At 34.3% G+C, this 15,864-nt stretch overlaps 1 protein-coding gene across 1 annotated transcript in view; it reads right to left on the bottom strand.

Moving 5' to 3' along the window:
* Positions 1-225: 225 nt before the first annotated feature.
* The window catches only part of LOC140159676 (sodium-dependent phosphate transporter 2-like), a 34,917-nt gene continuing 19,278 nt past the window's right edge, over positions 226-15,864 (bottom strand). Inside the window, exons 8-11 of the mRNA XM_072183171.1 lie at positions 3,895-4,064; positions 3,556-3,719; positions 1,667-1,852; positions 226-538 (exon numbers count right to left, since the gene is read on the bottom strand). Of these exons, the coding sequence (XP_072039272.1) occupies positions 226-538; positions 1,667-1,852; positions 3,556-3,719; positions 3,895-4,064 (833 nt within the window). The remainder of the gene's footprint in view (positions 539-1,666; positions 1,853-3,555; positions 3,720-3,894; positions 4,065-15,864) is intronic.

The raw sequence follows: 15,864 nt of genomic DNA, 5'->3' as shown, positions 1-15,864 counted from the left end.
ACGGAAGAAAGAAAGAAAGAAGCCGAGAAGTGAAATATTTTGAGCTTTATTGATGTCTGATTCGGTTGGGTTAAGCAAACTTAACTCAAAGAAAAGCAATTTCCGGTAGATTTTTATCTTTCAAAAAGGTTGCCTCGATGCATGCTAAAGTTATCTTCTTTTAATAGTAACAGGTGTTTCATCTTTGGGCAACATCTCTCCATCTTCTTCACCTTATCGAAATGTCTAAAACAAATTCGTTGTCATAGCACCTGTAGTAAAGTCAGTAGGGGGTATATATGGAAAACAAGTACATAGTGAAGGTACGGTGTGTTGTAGTATGCCCATAAATGCAGCAGATAGTCCTATTGAGGCAGGTAACGTCACAATCCACGCCAGGAATATACCGGAGAATAATCTCCAGTCTACAGCACTACGGCTTCGTAGCCAGCCTACGGCACACACGGAGCCCACTTTACAGTGAGTTGTACTGATTGGGATACCAAGATTAGAGGCAATGAGAACAGTGGTGGCTGACCCAAGTTCTATGCTGAAACCACTAGAAGAAACAAACAGAGAAGAACAATTAGTGCAGAAAATCATTGCATTGTAAGTTTCCAGCTTTACAACTGGCCCCATTACTAACCTAGTACTATCATTATCATTTTGATAGCCCATTAAATGACAAGAACCAATCATCAGCTACAATCAGAAATAGTTACAAGTTTCTTTGTTTTATCAGTACAATGTATTTCATACGAAATGGGTTGTTACCAATACAATCTTTAAAAGGAACGCATCTGCTTTAAGTCAGAATTTGTTTAAGACATTTTGGAATAACGGTCCTTCAAAATAATGACCTTTATACCATAAGTTAGGAGTACGTATATTAACCCTTCGGAGTAATGAACCTTTGAAATAACGACCCTTCGGAATATAACGAAATGTACCCAGCTTAGATTATGACGGCCTGTACAAGGTATTAAAAAGAAATAAGTTTCGCGTTTCCAAAGGGTCAATACTCCCGAGAGTAAGTATATAATTATTTTAAAAGAAGTAAAGATTGGCCTGTATCATACCATGCCCATCACTAGGATCCCAAACATATGCATCTGTAAGGACATATATTCTGTGTCTATTTATGACCTATGAATGTGTTGAGTCCTAAGCTAAGGACGCTACAACTTGAAGTCAAACATTTTAGCTATTTCTTGATCTTAAATAGACATAATTGGAATTAATGACTTTTTGCATCATATTGAATTTGGCTGGATTTGGGATGGATACAGTTCTCAGCAATTGTCATTTCATCAAATATTTCCAACATTTTGTCAAATCATCAACATATTTCCAACATTTTGTTTTGGGTACACTACTTGATACAGCATCATTAATTATAATCTGAAAGCCTATTGGGCCTAGTTTAGTACCTTGTGGGAAACCACCATTTATAGTTTTGTAATCAGAAAGAACACACTCTTGTCTATTGCTGACAAAGTCAGACAACCATGGCACAATAGACGCACGGACTCCCATATGGATACATTTCTCCATTAGCAAAGTATGGTCGATCAATTCAAATGCTTGTGAGAAATCCGTGAGTATCACTGTGCCAACGTTGATGAAGAAGAGATATGTGTGTGATTACAATATATTATACTTTATGCAAAGTTTTTGATTTACATACTTGGACGGTGTCATTGGCGTCAGATCTTCTCCTACAGTTTCAATGACTCTTCTTCCAAGGACAAACAAACCAATAGAAATGCCAGCTGCTCCATAAAGAAGAATCCAGTAGTCCACCTGAGCTTCCTGTGATACTTCCCCTGTTTGATAGATGATCCATATACTCACCAGAGGGCCTATCGCATTACTGTATTATGATAAGAAATATTATTTAAATATGATTATACAGAAATATTATTTAAATACAATTGTGCAGAATAATGTATGGTTTCTAATGATTGATCACAAAGTATTGGGCGTAATAGCAGAATCTCGTCCACTCTCAAGTTATGATTAAGGTTACAGTTAGGGTATTATGGATAGAGTTAAGGGGTGGACTATTATGTAATCGCATTCCTATCATAATGCATGGTGACAGGGTCGTAGCCAGGGGGAGCTGGGGGAAGATTGCCCCCACCACCTTCGCCAGAAATTGTAAATTGGGACGGCAGAGGGTAAAGTGTCCTTAAAATTCAGCTGTTGCTTACAAAATATTGTGTTTCCCAAATAGCTTCAGATAACAGCAACTGGTTCAAAGTACAGGCTAGAAGGACAGGGGTCGTGAAGATCTTAGACTTTGTTTAGGCATGAACGCATATTAATCATAATAGATGTAATCAATATTTAATTACTTTTATTAAGTAAATATTATCTGTGTATTATCATGTAGGTTGTACCAAAATAGATCAAATATAACTCCGGGTTAATGATGATATAATAGAGGCTTATTTGTTCATGTCAATAGTGAAAAATATATGTATGTTTCAACTGAATTTAGAATGGCTTTAACGTAAAACATGAGGGTGCTGAATACAAATACATTAAAGGGCATATCTATTGCAAAAACAAGTTTAACTTCATTCGGAGAGAATAATTATTACATTACAAGTTGACACTCGCTGCAATTTTTTTATTCGTATTTCTCCTGAATAAAGAGAAATTGTGTTGGTAAAATGCTGCCTCGTACGGTCTTTCCCCCGTTCGTAGCGACATTGATTTCCAATGCAGGAGACTGATGACGTCACAGTAAATGAAGAGTAAATGTTCACGAGCAGTTATAACATGAGCCCTCGATATGAGCTCTTTTGATAGTCAGTCATGTGTATAATGCGCGACCTTGTACTACGAAAAATCGGAAAGATTCAACAAAAGGCCATTGAAATTGTTTATTTGAATAATAAATTCAATATGGATATACACCAAATATTTCTAATCAAGTTGATATAGATGTGAATTTTAATATCACAAATTACTAGTATATAATAAAGCAGCGGCCTGATTTTATCCATATGTGTAAAAACCATTAAATTTGTAGTACTTGATTCAGAGGTTTTTTTCTGATAACAAAAACAGTATACGTTCTGTGCATTGAGAGTGTTGAGAGTCCATTCTCTCAAAGCTGGCACACTTTATTTCATGACATCACACTATTTTCTGGGTCAAATCTGTCTCGTTCGAAGGAACTCACCGCTTACAGTTGGTTTTTGCTGAATATCAATTCTGAACGACTTATTTTCTCAAAATAGGAGTCATTTTCACTGTCCTCATAATATTAGCTTGCCAATAATATGATGTTGTCCGAGCAATATATATGTCCTTCTAGAGGGCATTAAAGTATATTTTAAACAGTGCCCGGTTAACTTTCACAAAGAAAAAGTTAGAGGACATCTCTCATTCACCCGTGTGTCTATTCTATAGAAGAGGGCGGACTATTGCCTGTGGCATCATTATTGATGTGATACCCTATTTTTTGTTTCATCGTTACCGTCACCGATATATCGTTGATATCGGGGACACATACCCTTTGCTTATAAACCACTATTAAACTAATTACAGAGGAATAGGACCTACCTGACATCATTGCCACCGTGCGAAAAAGCAGCAAAAGACGCTGAAAGAACTTGCAGAGGAGCGCATATAGCAAAAACCTCAGGTGGGTCTTTAACAGCCTGCCACTCCTCTGTGAATTTATTCTTCACTGGGTCGTTGGCCATCACGGTTCCTTGTAAACTTATCTTTGGAATAAAAGCAATGTTCAAAGTATCATTGTTAAATTCGATGATATTTTTAAAATACATAATGGAGGATGTATGCCTTATTCAAAATTAATAAAGTTGAAGAATTGTTCGACAAGGCCCAAGTATTTACCATGTTATGGACAAAATATAAATATAAAGATGTCAATCCTACCGTATCTCCAGCTTTGACGTCTTCAGATGCCTTTGTTGTAACCAAGATGGATCTGCTACGTACTTTAGAACCGGTAGACAACATCGAATCCGTTCTTGTTTTTGACATGTTAGACATTGCTCTAAAACGTGTCACCATGCTTGGTGGTTCTTGGTGTACCGATGATATAGCTGTAAAAGTAAAATACAGAATTTTTTTTTTTTTTTACGTAATTAGGGACCGTTAAGCCTTCAAAATATAAATTATGACAAGAACTTGTCGCTAGAAGCTGCAATAGTTTCAGAGCTGATGTTCAGGTATAAAACAAAGGTAGATGTAACATTGGTCAATTGAGGACAAGAATGACACAGACGGGTTTGAGGGTAGCTACAGAGGGCAGATGCGACAAGAGGTATCAAGACAAAACAAAGAATGTTCTTATAATGTCACAAGGAACGAAAACTACTTTGTCCGGCGAACTTAAGGTAAAACAATTTGAAGAGGCACTCAAGTTATATGCATCAAATGGTTCAATGTTCGACATTATTTGTCAGTATGCTTCGACTATATTTATAAATACGTATTTATAAATACGCACGTGACCACCTCCGCTGCCATACCAGCTTGTAGACAGTAAGTCTTGAAGTGACCTTTTACATAGCGGGTGGTGTTCATGTACATTTGAGTGCAAGGTGGTAAAACAACGCGAGACTGTGCAGCAAAATTGTCTGTTTTGTTCAACTTTGTGATTATATTGTAATGTAAAAGTTTCCGTAAAAAACCCTTTTTTTTCGTCGAAAACGAACAAATCTAAACAAAATCTTTCAAAATTATTTCTTATCGATGAAATACCTCTCTCAGCAAACACAAAACGTTTTCGACATCATTCGCAAAAGGTTATTAAAGGTTGTCAGAAAACGTTTAAATGTCGGGTTATATAAAGGGTATATTAAGAGTATAAAACGTTTGTAAGAGCCCAATACGTAACAAAATCCCAGTACGTATCAATTTGATACGTATTGGGCTCAACCTCTTCTACATAGAACAAAAAGTGGCAAAAAATAATTCATCCCGCCCAATACGTAACAAAACTAAAATTTGATTAAAATTACTTTATTCATACTCCCTCCCTCTGTAGTGGTTTTTGTTACGTATTGGGCTCTATACATTTTTTTTTTGTTACGTATTGGGCTCCGGTTGTTTTTCAAGCAAATTATGGATATTATGTGCATGTGTTTTTATAGAAGTACTTTATATTGACCCAGTAACTCATTTTGAGTCTTTCTAGAACAAAATATTTGGCAGTGTTTTATATCTAGACTTGGAATTTATTTGTTACGTATTGGCCTCTGGTTATTTTAAAAGGACATTATCATGATTAAATGCATGTTTTTGTTATAGAATTACTTTATATTGACTCAATAAATCCTTTTTGAGTCATTTTGAGTCTTTCTAGAAAAAAAAATTTGACAGTGTTTTTTCTCTAGACTTAAGAATTTTTTGTTACGTATTGGGCTCTGGTTATTTTTAAAGCAAATTATGGGTTTTAGGTGCATGTTTTTGTTATAGAATTACTTTATATTGACTCAGTAAATCCTTTTGAGTCATTTTGAGTCTTTCTAGAAAATTATTTTTTACATTGTTTTTTCTCTAGACCTAGAATTTTTTTTTGTTACGTATTGGTCTCTGGTTAATGTGGTGATTAGTTGCATTTTTTGTTTGCTATAAACTTACTTTATATTGACCCGGTAACTCATTTTGAGTCATTTTGAATAATTCTAGAACAAAGCTGATTATGGTTATTAGGTGCATGTTTTTTGTTATAGAATTACTTTATATTGACTCAAGAACTCATTTTGAGTCATTTTGAGTCTTCTAGAAAAAAATTTGACAGTGTTTTTTCTTTAGACATAGAATTTTTCTTGTTACGTATTGGGCTCTGGTTATTTTTAAAGCAAATTATGGTTATTAGTGCGTGTTTATGTTGTAGAATTACTTTATATTGACCCAGTAACTCATTTTGAGTCATTTGTGACTCTTTCTAGAGTCATTTTGAGTACTTTTAGAACAAAATATTTGTCAGTGTTTTTCGGCTGGATTTTTTTTGTTACGTATTGGGCTCTATACATTTTTTATGCGTTTTGGAGGTTAAACTGTCGGAAAAGCTCTTTTATCCGGATTTTTCGCATATATGGACATGACTTGACCTCCGGTTAATATTTATCGAAGAAAGAAAACAATTCGAGTGGGTCTAGATTTTTGTTACGTATTGGGCTCTATACATTTTGTATGTGTTTTGGAGGTTACACTGTCGGTAAAGCTCTTTTATCCGGATTTTTTTCGCATATAGGGACATGAGCTGACCTCCAGTTAATATTTATCGAAGAAAGAAAAAAATTCGAGTGGGTCTAATTTTTTGTTACGTATTGGGCTCTTTACATTTTTTTATGCGTTTTGGAGGTTACACTTTCGGAAAAGCTCTTTTATCCGGATTTTTTCGCATATATGGACATGACCTGACCTCCATTTAATATTTATCGAAGAAAGAAAAAAAAATTCGAGTGGGTCTAATTTTTTGTTACGTATTGGGCTCTATACATTCTTTATGCGTTACACGGTCGGTAAAGCTCATTTATCCGGATTTTTCGCATATATGGACATGACCTGACCTCCAGTTAATATTTATCGAACAAAGAAAAAAATTCGAGTGGGTCTAATTTTTTGTTACGTATTGGGCTCTTTACATTTTTTATGTGTTTTGGAGGTTACACTGTCGGAAAAGCTCTTTTATCCGGATTTTTTCGCATATATGGACATGAGCTGACCTCCAGTTAATATTTATCGAAGAAAGAAAAAATTCGAGTGGGTCTAATTTGTTGTTACGTATTGGGCTCTTTACATTTTTTATGCGTTTTGGAGGTTACACTTTCGGAAAAGCTCTTTTATCCGGATTTTTTCGCATATATGGACATGACCTGACCTCCATTTAATATTTATCGAAGAAAGAAAAAAATTCGAGTGGGTCTAATTTTTTGTTACGTATTGGGCTCTATACATTCTTTATGCGTTACACGGTCGGTAAAGCTCATTTATCCGGATTTTTCGCATATATGGACATGACCTGACCTCCAGTTAATATTTATCGAACAAAGAAAAAAATTCGAGTGGGTCTAATTTTTTGTTACGTATTGGGCTCTTTACATTTGTTATGTGTTTTGGAGGTTACACTGTCGGAAAAGCTCTTTTATCCGGATTTTTTCGCATATATGGAAATGACTTGACCTCCGGTTAATATTTATCGAAGAAAGAAAACAATTCGAGTGGGTCTAATTTTTTTGTTACGTATTGGGCTCCATACATTTTTTATGTGTTTTGGAGGTTACACTGTCGGAAAAGCTCTTTTATCCGGATTTTTTCGCATACAGCCTGTCTCAAAAAAAATTGTGCAAGTGAAAAGCGCCCTCTGTGGCAAATTGAAAATATCGTTGTGACATAATGCTTACATCGACGTCAAGGGCACAGTCTTAGCTCTCAAATGCCGTTTAGTCTGTTCAATTTGCTTGTTTTAATCTCGAGATATGCTTACTTAACAACGAAAGGGTAAAATCACAATTGTGCCACTTTTACTAGGGAAGAGGGCTGTACAATGTACAGTGTAGGCCTACATGTCAAGTTTATCAAGAGTTCCTTCGTGAAATCAAAAGAATGCATCAATTACACAACAATACAAAATTGTTTTTAATGTTTTATCATGATAAAGGTATAATAATTCTCTTTTTCCTCTTACGACAAATTAAACGATAAATAAATATCTAATTTTTTGTTACGTATTGGGCTCTTTACATTTTTTATGTGTTTTGGAGGTTACACTGTCGGAAAAGCTCTTTTATCCGGATTTTTTCGCATATATGGACATGACTTGACCTCCGGTTAATATTTATCGAAGAAAGAAAACAATTCGAGTGGGTCTTATTTTTTGTTACGTATTGGGCTCTATACATTTTTTATGTGTTTTGGAGGTTACACTGTCGGAAAAGCTCTTTTATCCGGATTTTTTCGCATATATGGACATGACTTGACCTCCGGTTAATATTTATCGAAGAAAGAAAACAATTCGAGTGGGTCTAATTTTTTGTTACGTATTGGGCTCTATACATTTTTTATGTGTTTTGGAGGTTACACTGTCGGAAAAGCTCTTTTATCCGGATTTTTTCGCATATATGGAAATGACTTGACCTCCAGTTAATATTTATCGAAGAAAGAAAAAAAATTCGAGTGGGTCTAATTTTTTATTACGTATTGGGCTCTTTACATTTTTTATGCGTTTTGGAGGTTACACTGTCGGAAAAGCTCTTTTATCCGGATTTTTCGCATATATGAACAGGACCTGACCTCCAGTTAATATTTATCGAAGAAAGAAAAAAATTCGAGTTGGTCTAATTTTTTGTTACGTTATGCGTTTGGAGTTTACACTGTCGGAAAAGCTCTTTTATCCGGATTTTTCTCATACATCCATATCAAAACGATGCACTTGTCGGCTGCTACATGTGTCTCATTTCACATAACAAGTTAGGAATAAAAACCAGACTCGTCTCAAGTGGAGGTCACTTCAAATGATCCCCAAGTCACATGGTTAAGGAATGTTCTCAGTATTAATAAACCATGTGACTTGGGGATGATTTGCAGTGACTTCCACTTGAGATGAGTCTGATTTTTATTCCCAACTATTATGTGAAATGAGACACATGTAGCAGCCGACAAGTGCATCGTTTTGATATGGATGTACACATATATGGACATGACTTGACATCCGGTTAATATTTATCGAAGAAAGAAAAAAATTCGAGTGGGTCTAATTTTTTGTTACGTATTGGGCTCTGTATATTTTTGTAGCCGTTTTGAGGTAACACTGTCGGAAAAACTCTTTTATCCGGATTTTTTCGCATATACGGACATGACCTGACCTCCAGTTAATATTTATCGAAGAAAGAAAAAAATCGAGTGGGTCTAATTTTTTGCTACGTATTGGGCTCTCTATATTTTTATGCGTTTTTGAGGTAACACTGTCGGAAGAACTCTTTTATCCGGATTTTTTCGCATATAAGGACATGACCTGACCTGTAGTTAATATTTATCGAAGAAAGAAAAAAAAAATCGAGCGGGTCTAATTTTTGTTACGTTATGCGTTTTGGAGGTTACACTGTCGGAAAAGCTCTTTTATCCGGATTTTTCTCATATATGGACATGACTTGACATCCGGTTAATATTTATCGAAGAAAGAACACAATTCGAGTGGGTCTAATTTTTTGTTACGTATTGGGATCTCTACATTTTTTATGCGTTTTGGAGGTTACACTGTCGGAAAAGTTCTTTTATCCGGATTTTTTTGCATATATGGACATGACTTGACCTCCGGTTAATATTTATCGAAGAAAGAAAAAAATTCGAGTGGTTCTAATTTTTTGTTACGTATTGGGCAGTATACTTTTTTTTATGCGTTTTAGAGGTTACACAGTTCGAAAAGCTCTTTTATCGGGATTTTTTCGCATATATGGACATGACATGACCTCCAGTTAATATTTATCGAAGAAAGAAACAAATTCGAGTGGGTCTATTTTTTTGTTACGTATTGGGCTCTTTACATTTTTATGCGTTTTGGAGGTTACACTGTCGGAAAAGCTCTTTTATCCGGATTTTTTCGCATATATGGACATGACCTGATAGTCCCTCAGCTAGCATCGATTTAATCACCCCTCGGGTTCCAAAATTCTGACAGAGTCTATCTTATTCAGAATTTTCCACAGAATTCAAAAATCAATTTCTTACTTGCCAAAGCGCTGGCCATGGGGGTGAAAATTGCACTTTTTTACCAAAAACCTCCATTTTAATAGGAAAATCCTCAAAATCAGTATTTTGATTATTTCATCAGTATTTGGTAAGCTTTTGATATCTTTTTGGTGTCAAATTAAAGCTACGCAACTGTTCCTGACAGTCAATTTGAAATCTTTTTCATATAAGGTAATATTAATGTTGAAAAAAGACAAAATTTGGGCAAAAATCATGTTTTTTAATCATTTTAAATACTTTTTGGCTTTTCAAATATTTTGAAATCTCTAATGTGACTTAAAATACAACTCTGTATATTTAGCCTAAGAGACAATATTCTTCTGATTACAAAAATGTCTTTTTTTTCAAAAAAATAATGAATTTAAAGGTAAGAAATGCATTTTTTACCAAAAACCTCCATTTTAAAGTAAAATTCTAAAAATCAGTATTTTGACCATTTGCTCAGTATTTGGTGAGCTATTGATGTCTTTTTGGTGTCAAATTAAAGCTACGCAACATTTCGTGACAATTGTTTGTAATCTTTTTAACATAAAGTCATTAAATGTTGAAAAAAGACCAAATTTGGGCAAAAATCATGTTTTTTATAATTTTTATTAATTTTTGGTTTTTCAAATGTTTTGAAATATTTATGTCACTTAAAACACAATTCTGTATAATAAGCCTAAAAGACAATATTGTTCTGATTACAAAATGTCTTTTTCCCCAAAAATAGTGAATTTAAAGGTAAGAAATGCATTTTTACCAAAACCTCCATTTTAAAGTAAAAATTCTAAAAATCAGTATTTTGACCATTTGCTCAGTATTTGGTGAGCTATTGATGTCTTTTGGTGTCAAATTAAAGCTACGCAACATTTCGTGACAATTGTTTGTAATCTTCTTCACATAAAGTCATTTAATGTTGAAAAAAGACAAAATTTGGGCAAAAATCATGTTTTTTATAATTTTTTTATTAATTTTTGGTGTTTCAAATGTTTAAATATAAATGTGCGAATTGGATTTTTTACCAAAAATCCCCATTAAAAAATTCTAAAAATCGGTATTGTGACCATTTTATCAATATTTGGTGAGCTATTGATGTGTTTTTGATGTCAAGTTAAAGCCATGTAACTGCTCATGACAATCAAATGTAATCTCTTTCACACGAAGTACTTCTTATGTTCAAAAATACCAAAGTTGGACAAAATCATGAATAATAACTTTTGTTTCTTTTTTAAATCACATTAAATGTTTCAAAAACATTAAAATGTTTTTGAAACATTAAATGTGATTTGAAACATAATTTTGTATGTTTACCGTAAGAGGCATTATACTTTTGATTGCAAACATATCTTTTTTCATGAAAATAGTGAATGCAAAGGTGAGAAATGCATTGTTTTAAACCAAACACGCTCATTTAAAAGGAAAATGCCCAATATTGTTATTTTGACCATTTTTAGGCTATGAAGTAAGCTATTGATGTCTCTTGATGTCACATGAAAGCCATATAGTTGTTCCTGGCAATACATTCGTAATATTTTGGATTATGAAGTACTTAATCTAACTACCAAGTTAAAAGTCCATTATACTTTAGAATAATTTGACAAGGGCAACATAAAAATCATGGAGTTTACTGTAGAAACCAATTGCGAGCTTCACCAACGCCAACCCCATAGGTCAACATTGATGGTGGCCATGATGGGTTATCATTTTAAGTATGGATCTACGTTTAGCTTTGGTCATTCAGTTAGTATGCCTGAGATGAAAACATAAGGGGGTTCATTTTAATTTTAAGCCTGCCGATGAATGACACTCATACCGACACACGCAATGTCTATCCTGCTTTAGTGTGGCACATTTGACATTTCAAACCAATCCCTCGCTTAGGGTTTTATACTAATGTATATCCTTGTTTAGGGGCAAATTTCAAACTAATTCCTCGCTTAGGGTGTTTTTATTTGAGTAAAATCCTCGTTTAGGGTTAGTTTGACACATTTTCAATATCCTAGCCTAGGGTCATTTTTTAAAGTCAATTTATGCGGATGCTTACAACTTTTATACATGAGTGCCCCTCCCCCCCCCCCTGGGAACAGTTTGGAACATTCAAATACCGTAACCAGTTTAAAACCACATGATGATTCTCCACCAAATTTGAATTTATACCCATGAAAGTGAATACCGGCAAGAAATGAAAAGCCTGGTTGATTTTACAGGTGGCTGTGTATAAATTACCAGTTTCATCTGTTTGATGATTGCATCAAGTTCATCCACTTTGTAGGATTCATTCAGGAAGGTGTTCAAGTTCTTCATTCTTCTTGTCCTCATCCCTTTCTATTTCAGTTTGATTGTCTTGTCTGAAACCCAGCTTAAATGAATGCTTGACAACTATTCTCTCTGCCACTTGTCGGATTGCGTTTTCAAAGATATCATACCTGCCAGAGATTGTTGATGATGTGTCATCCAAATCCAGGGCTTAGAATTAGTTTGGCAGCTCCAACTTGAAGCCTCAGAGCAGATTCTTGCAGCTTCATTCAGTTGAACTTGGGTCTTTTGGCAGGCTTCCTTTTGCTAGTTCGCAGACTGGTAAGAAGTATAGGATACTGATGACACATTGGTCGGAATCCAATTCTACTGTATTGTAGGAACAACTGTCGCAGAAAAAAGTACTCACACTATAACTTGCTGTAAAATAGAATGTGGTCCCATGTGCATCCATCCAGCTGGATGACACCAAGTCCAAAGACAGTTTCTGGGCTGGAGAAATCTCATATGGGCAGGTCTAAGGTTGTATTCCTGGCACACGTTGACCAGTCGGTCACCATTGTCGGTGTTTCTATGGAAGTGGTTGCGTCGAATGACCAGATGATTAGAAAGATGGTTGTCCAAGATTCTTATTCTGGCATTGAAATCACTGATTCAAGAATGAGATTGATATTGTGGTTTTTACTTGGTCTAGTACTCCTATTCCTTGGAGCATACTACAGTCGTGATGACTAGTTTTTACACTGGGGGGGGGGTGGTCCTGTGAATGTGTTTAGACTTCTCCTTGCATCTATTTTGTGACTGAGCTGTAGACCAGCACCCAATTCATGACATCTGATGCACCAGTGTTCTGTCAATCCCTGCACGTATTAGCGCAGCTCATTTGGCGGATCTTCCCTTGCTGGTAGAGAGTGTAGATGGCATATGAAGAGATTTGAAGGCAGATAAGTGACACTTACTATCTGTCACGATGTTGTACCAGGGTCCCACTGGCACGTCATATGGTCCTGAACTAGTAGAACCCCCTTATGGTTTCATCTCAGGCATAATAACTGAATGACCAAAGCTAAACGTAGATCCATACTTAAAATGATAACCCATCATGGCCACCATCAATGTTGACCTATGGGGTTGGTGTTGGTGAACTTCGCAATTGGTTTCTGCAGTAAACTCCCTGATTTTTATTTTGCCCTTGTCAAATTATTCTAAAGTATAATGGACTTTTAACTTGGTAGTTAGATTAAGTACTTCATAATCCAAAATATTACAAATGTATTGCCAGGAACAACTATATGGCTTTCATGTGACACCAAGAGACATCAATAGCTTACTTAATAGCCTAAAAATGGTCAAAATAACAATATTGGGCATTTTTCTTTTAAATGAGGGTGTTTGATTTAAAACAATGCATTTCTCAACTTTGCATTCACTATTTTCATGAAAAAAGATATGTTTGCAATCAAAAGAATAATGCCTCTTACGGTAAACATACAAAATTATGTTTCAAATCACATTTAATGTTTCAAAAACATTTTAATGTTTTTGAAACATTTAATGTGATTTAAAAAAGAAACAAAAGTTATTATTCATGATTTTGCCCAAGTTTGGTATTTTTGAACATAAGAAGTACTTCGTGTGAAAGAGATTACATTTGATTGTCATGAGCAGTTACATGGCTTTAACTTGACATCAAAAACACATCAATAGCTCACCAAATATTGATAAAATGGTCACAATACCGATTTTAGAATTTTTTAATGGGGTTTTTGGTAAAAAATCCAATTCGCACATTTATATTTACTATATTCATGAAAAAAGACATATTTTTGTAATCAGCAGAATATTGTCTTTTAGGCTTATCATACAGAATTGTGTTTTAAGTAACATAAATATTTCAAAACATTTGAAAAACCAAAAATTAATAAAAATTATAAAAAACATGATTTTTGCCCAAATTTTGTCTTTTTTCAACATTAAATGACTTTATGTGAAGAAGATTACAAACAATTGTCACGAAATGTTGCGTAGCTTTAATTTGACACCAAAAAGACATCAATAGCTCACCAAATACTGAGCAAATGGTCAAAATACTGATTTTTAGAATTTTTACTTTAAAATGGAGGTTTTTGGTAAAAAATGCATTTCTTACCTTTAAATTCACTATTTTTTGGGGAAAAAAAGACATTTTTGTAATCAGAACAATATTGTCTTTTAGGCTTATTATACAGAATTGTGCTTTAAGTGACATAAATATTTGAAAACATTTGAAAAAACAAAAATTAATAAAAATTCTAAAAAACATGATTTTTGCCCAAATTTGGTCTTTTTTCAACATTAAATGACTTTATGTGAAAAATATTACAAATAATTGTCAAGAAATGTTGCGTAGCTTTAATTTGACACCAAAAAGACATCAATAGCTCACCAAATACTGAGCAAATGGTTAAAATACTGATTTTTAGAATTTTACTTTAAAATGGAGGTTTTTGGTTAAAAATGCATTTCTTACCTTTAAATTCACTATTTTTTTGAAAAAAAGACATTTTTGTAATCAGAAGAATATTGTCTCTTAGGCTAAACATACAGAATTGTATTTTAAGTCACATTAGAGATTTCAAAACATTTGAAAAGCCAAAAAGTATTAAAAATGATTAAAAATCATGATTTTTGCAAATTTTGTCTTTTTTCAACATTAATATTACCTTATATGAAAAGATTACAAATTGATTGTCAGGAACAGTTGCGTAGCTTTAATTTGACACCAAAAAGACATCAAAAGCTTACCAAATACTGATGAAATAATCAAAATACTGATTTTGAGGATTTTCCTATTAAAATGGAGGTTTTTGGTAAAAAGTGAAATTTTCACCCCCATGGCCAGCGCTTTGGCGAGTAAGAAATTGATTTTTGAATTCTGTGGAAAATTCTGAATAAGATAGACTCTGTCAGAATTTTGGAACCCGAGGGGTGATTAAATCGATGCTAGCTGAGGGACTATGACCTCCAGTTATTATTTATAGAAGAAAGAAAAAAAATCGAGTGGGGGTCTAATTTTTTGTGACGTTATGCGTTTTGGAGGTTACCCTGTCGGAAAAGTTCTTTTATCCGGATTTTTTTCGCAAGGAGTTACTTGATTTGATCTCTAATTAATATTTATTTATTGAAGAAACAGGAAGTACCGACTATTTCTTTTAAAGGCGCATATTGGAATGTCATCTTTCCTGGGTAAGATCTGACACCAGGCCAGCCCATGGCCCGAGGGTAACATGAGTATGTTTGTTTTACCTTGAAGGCAAGGATAGTCTTGCAAATATGGGCTAACTTTCCCCTAGGCCCTAGGAGTACAAGTTCACCGATTTTGTTATGTTATGCGTTTGGAGGTTTGCATGTCAAAAAATGGGGTTTATAGGATTTTTTGGTTTCATGGTTCGACTTCATTTGATATCCCATTAATATTAATCATAGACAAAAATTATTCCATTTGTAGGTGTTAATGTAAAAAAATGGTTTTATTCTGATATTTTTAGCGGCGAAGCCAGCTGAAGCAGCTATCTTTAGTAGATATTAATGAATTCACATAGCCATCAGCTAACCTCAGTAGATAACAATGACCTCACAGAGCAACCAGCTATCTTTAGTAGATAGCAATGACTTCATAATAGCCATCGGCTTTCTTTAGTAGCTGGCAATTACTCCATATTAGACATCAACTATCTTCAGTAGATAATAATAACTGCAAATAACAATGACTTCATAGAGCCATATCTTGAATAATTAGCAATAACTTCACATAGCCATCAGCTAACCTCAGTAGATAGCAATGACATCACATAGCCATCAGCTATCTTTAGTAGATAGCTTCACACAGTAATCAGCTATCTTCACCAGATATAGCAATGACTTCAC

This window comes from Amphiura filiformis, chromosome 8 (assembly GCF_039555335.1).
Source record: "Amphiura filiformis chromosome 8, Afil_fr2py, whole genome shotgun sequence".
NCBI lineage: Eukaryota > Metazoa > Echinodermata > Ophiuroidea > Amphilepidida > Amphiuridae > Amphiura > Amphiura filiformis.
Note: the sequence above shows the minus strand (reverse complement) of the source record. Positions and strands in the feature narration are given on the sequence as shown.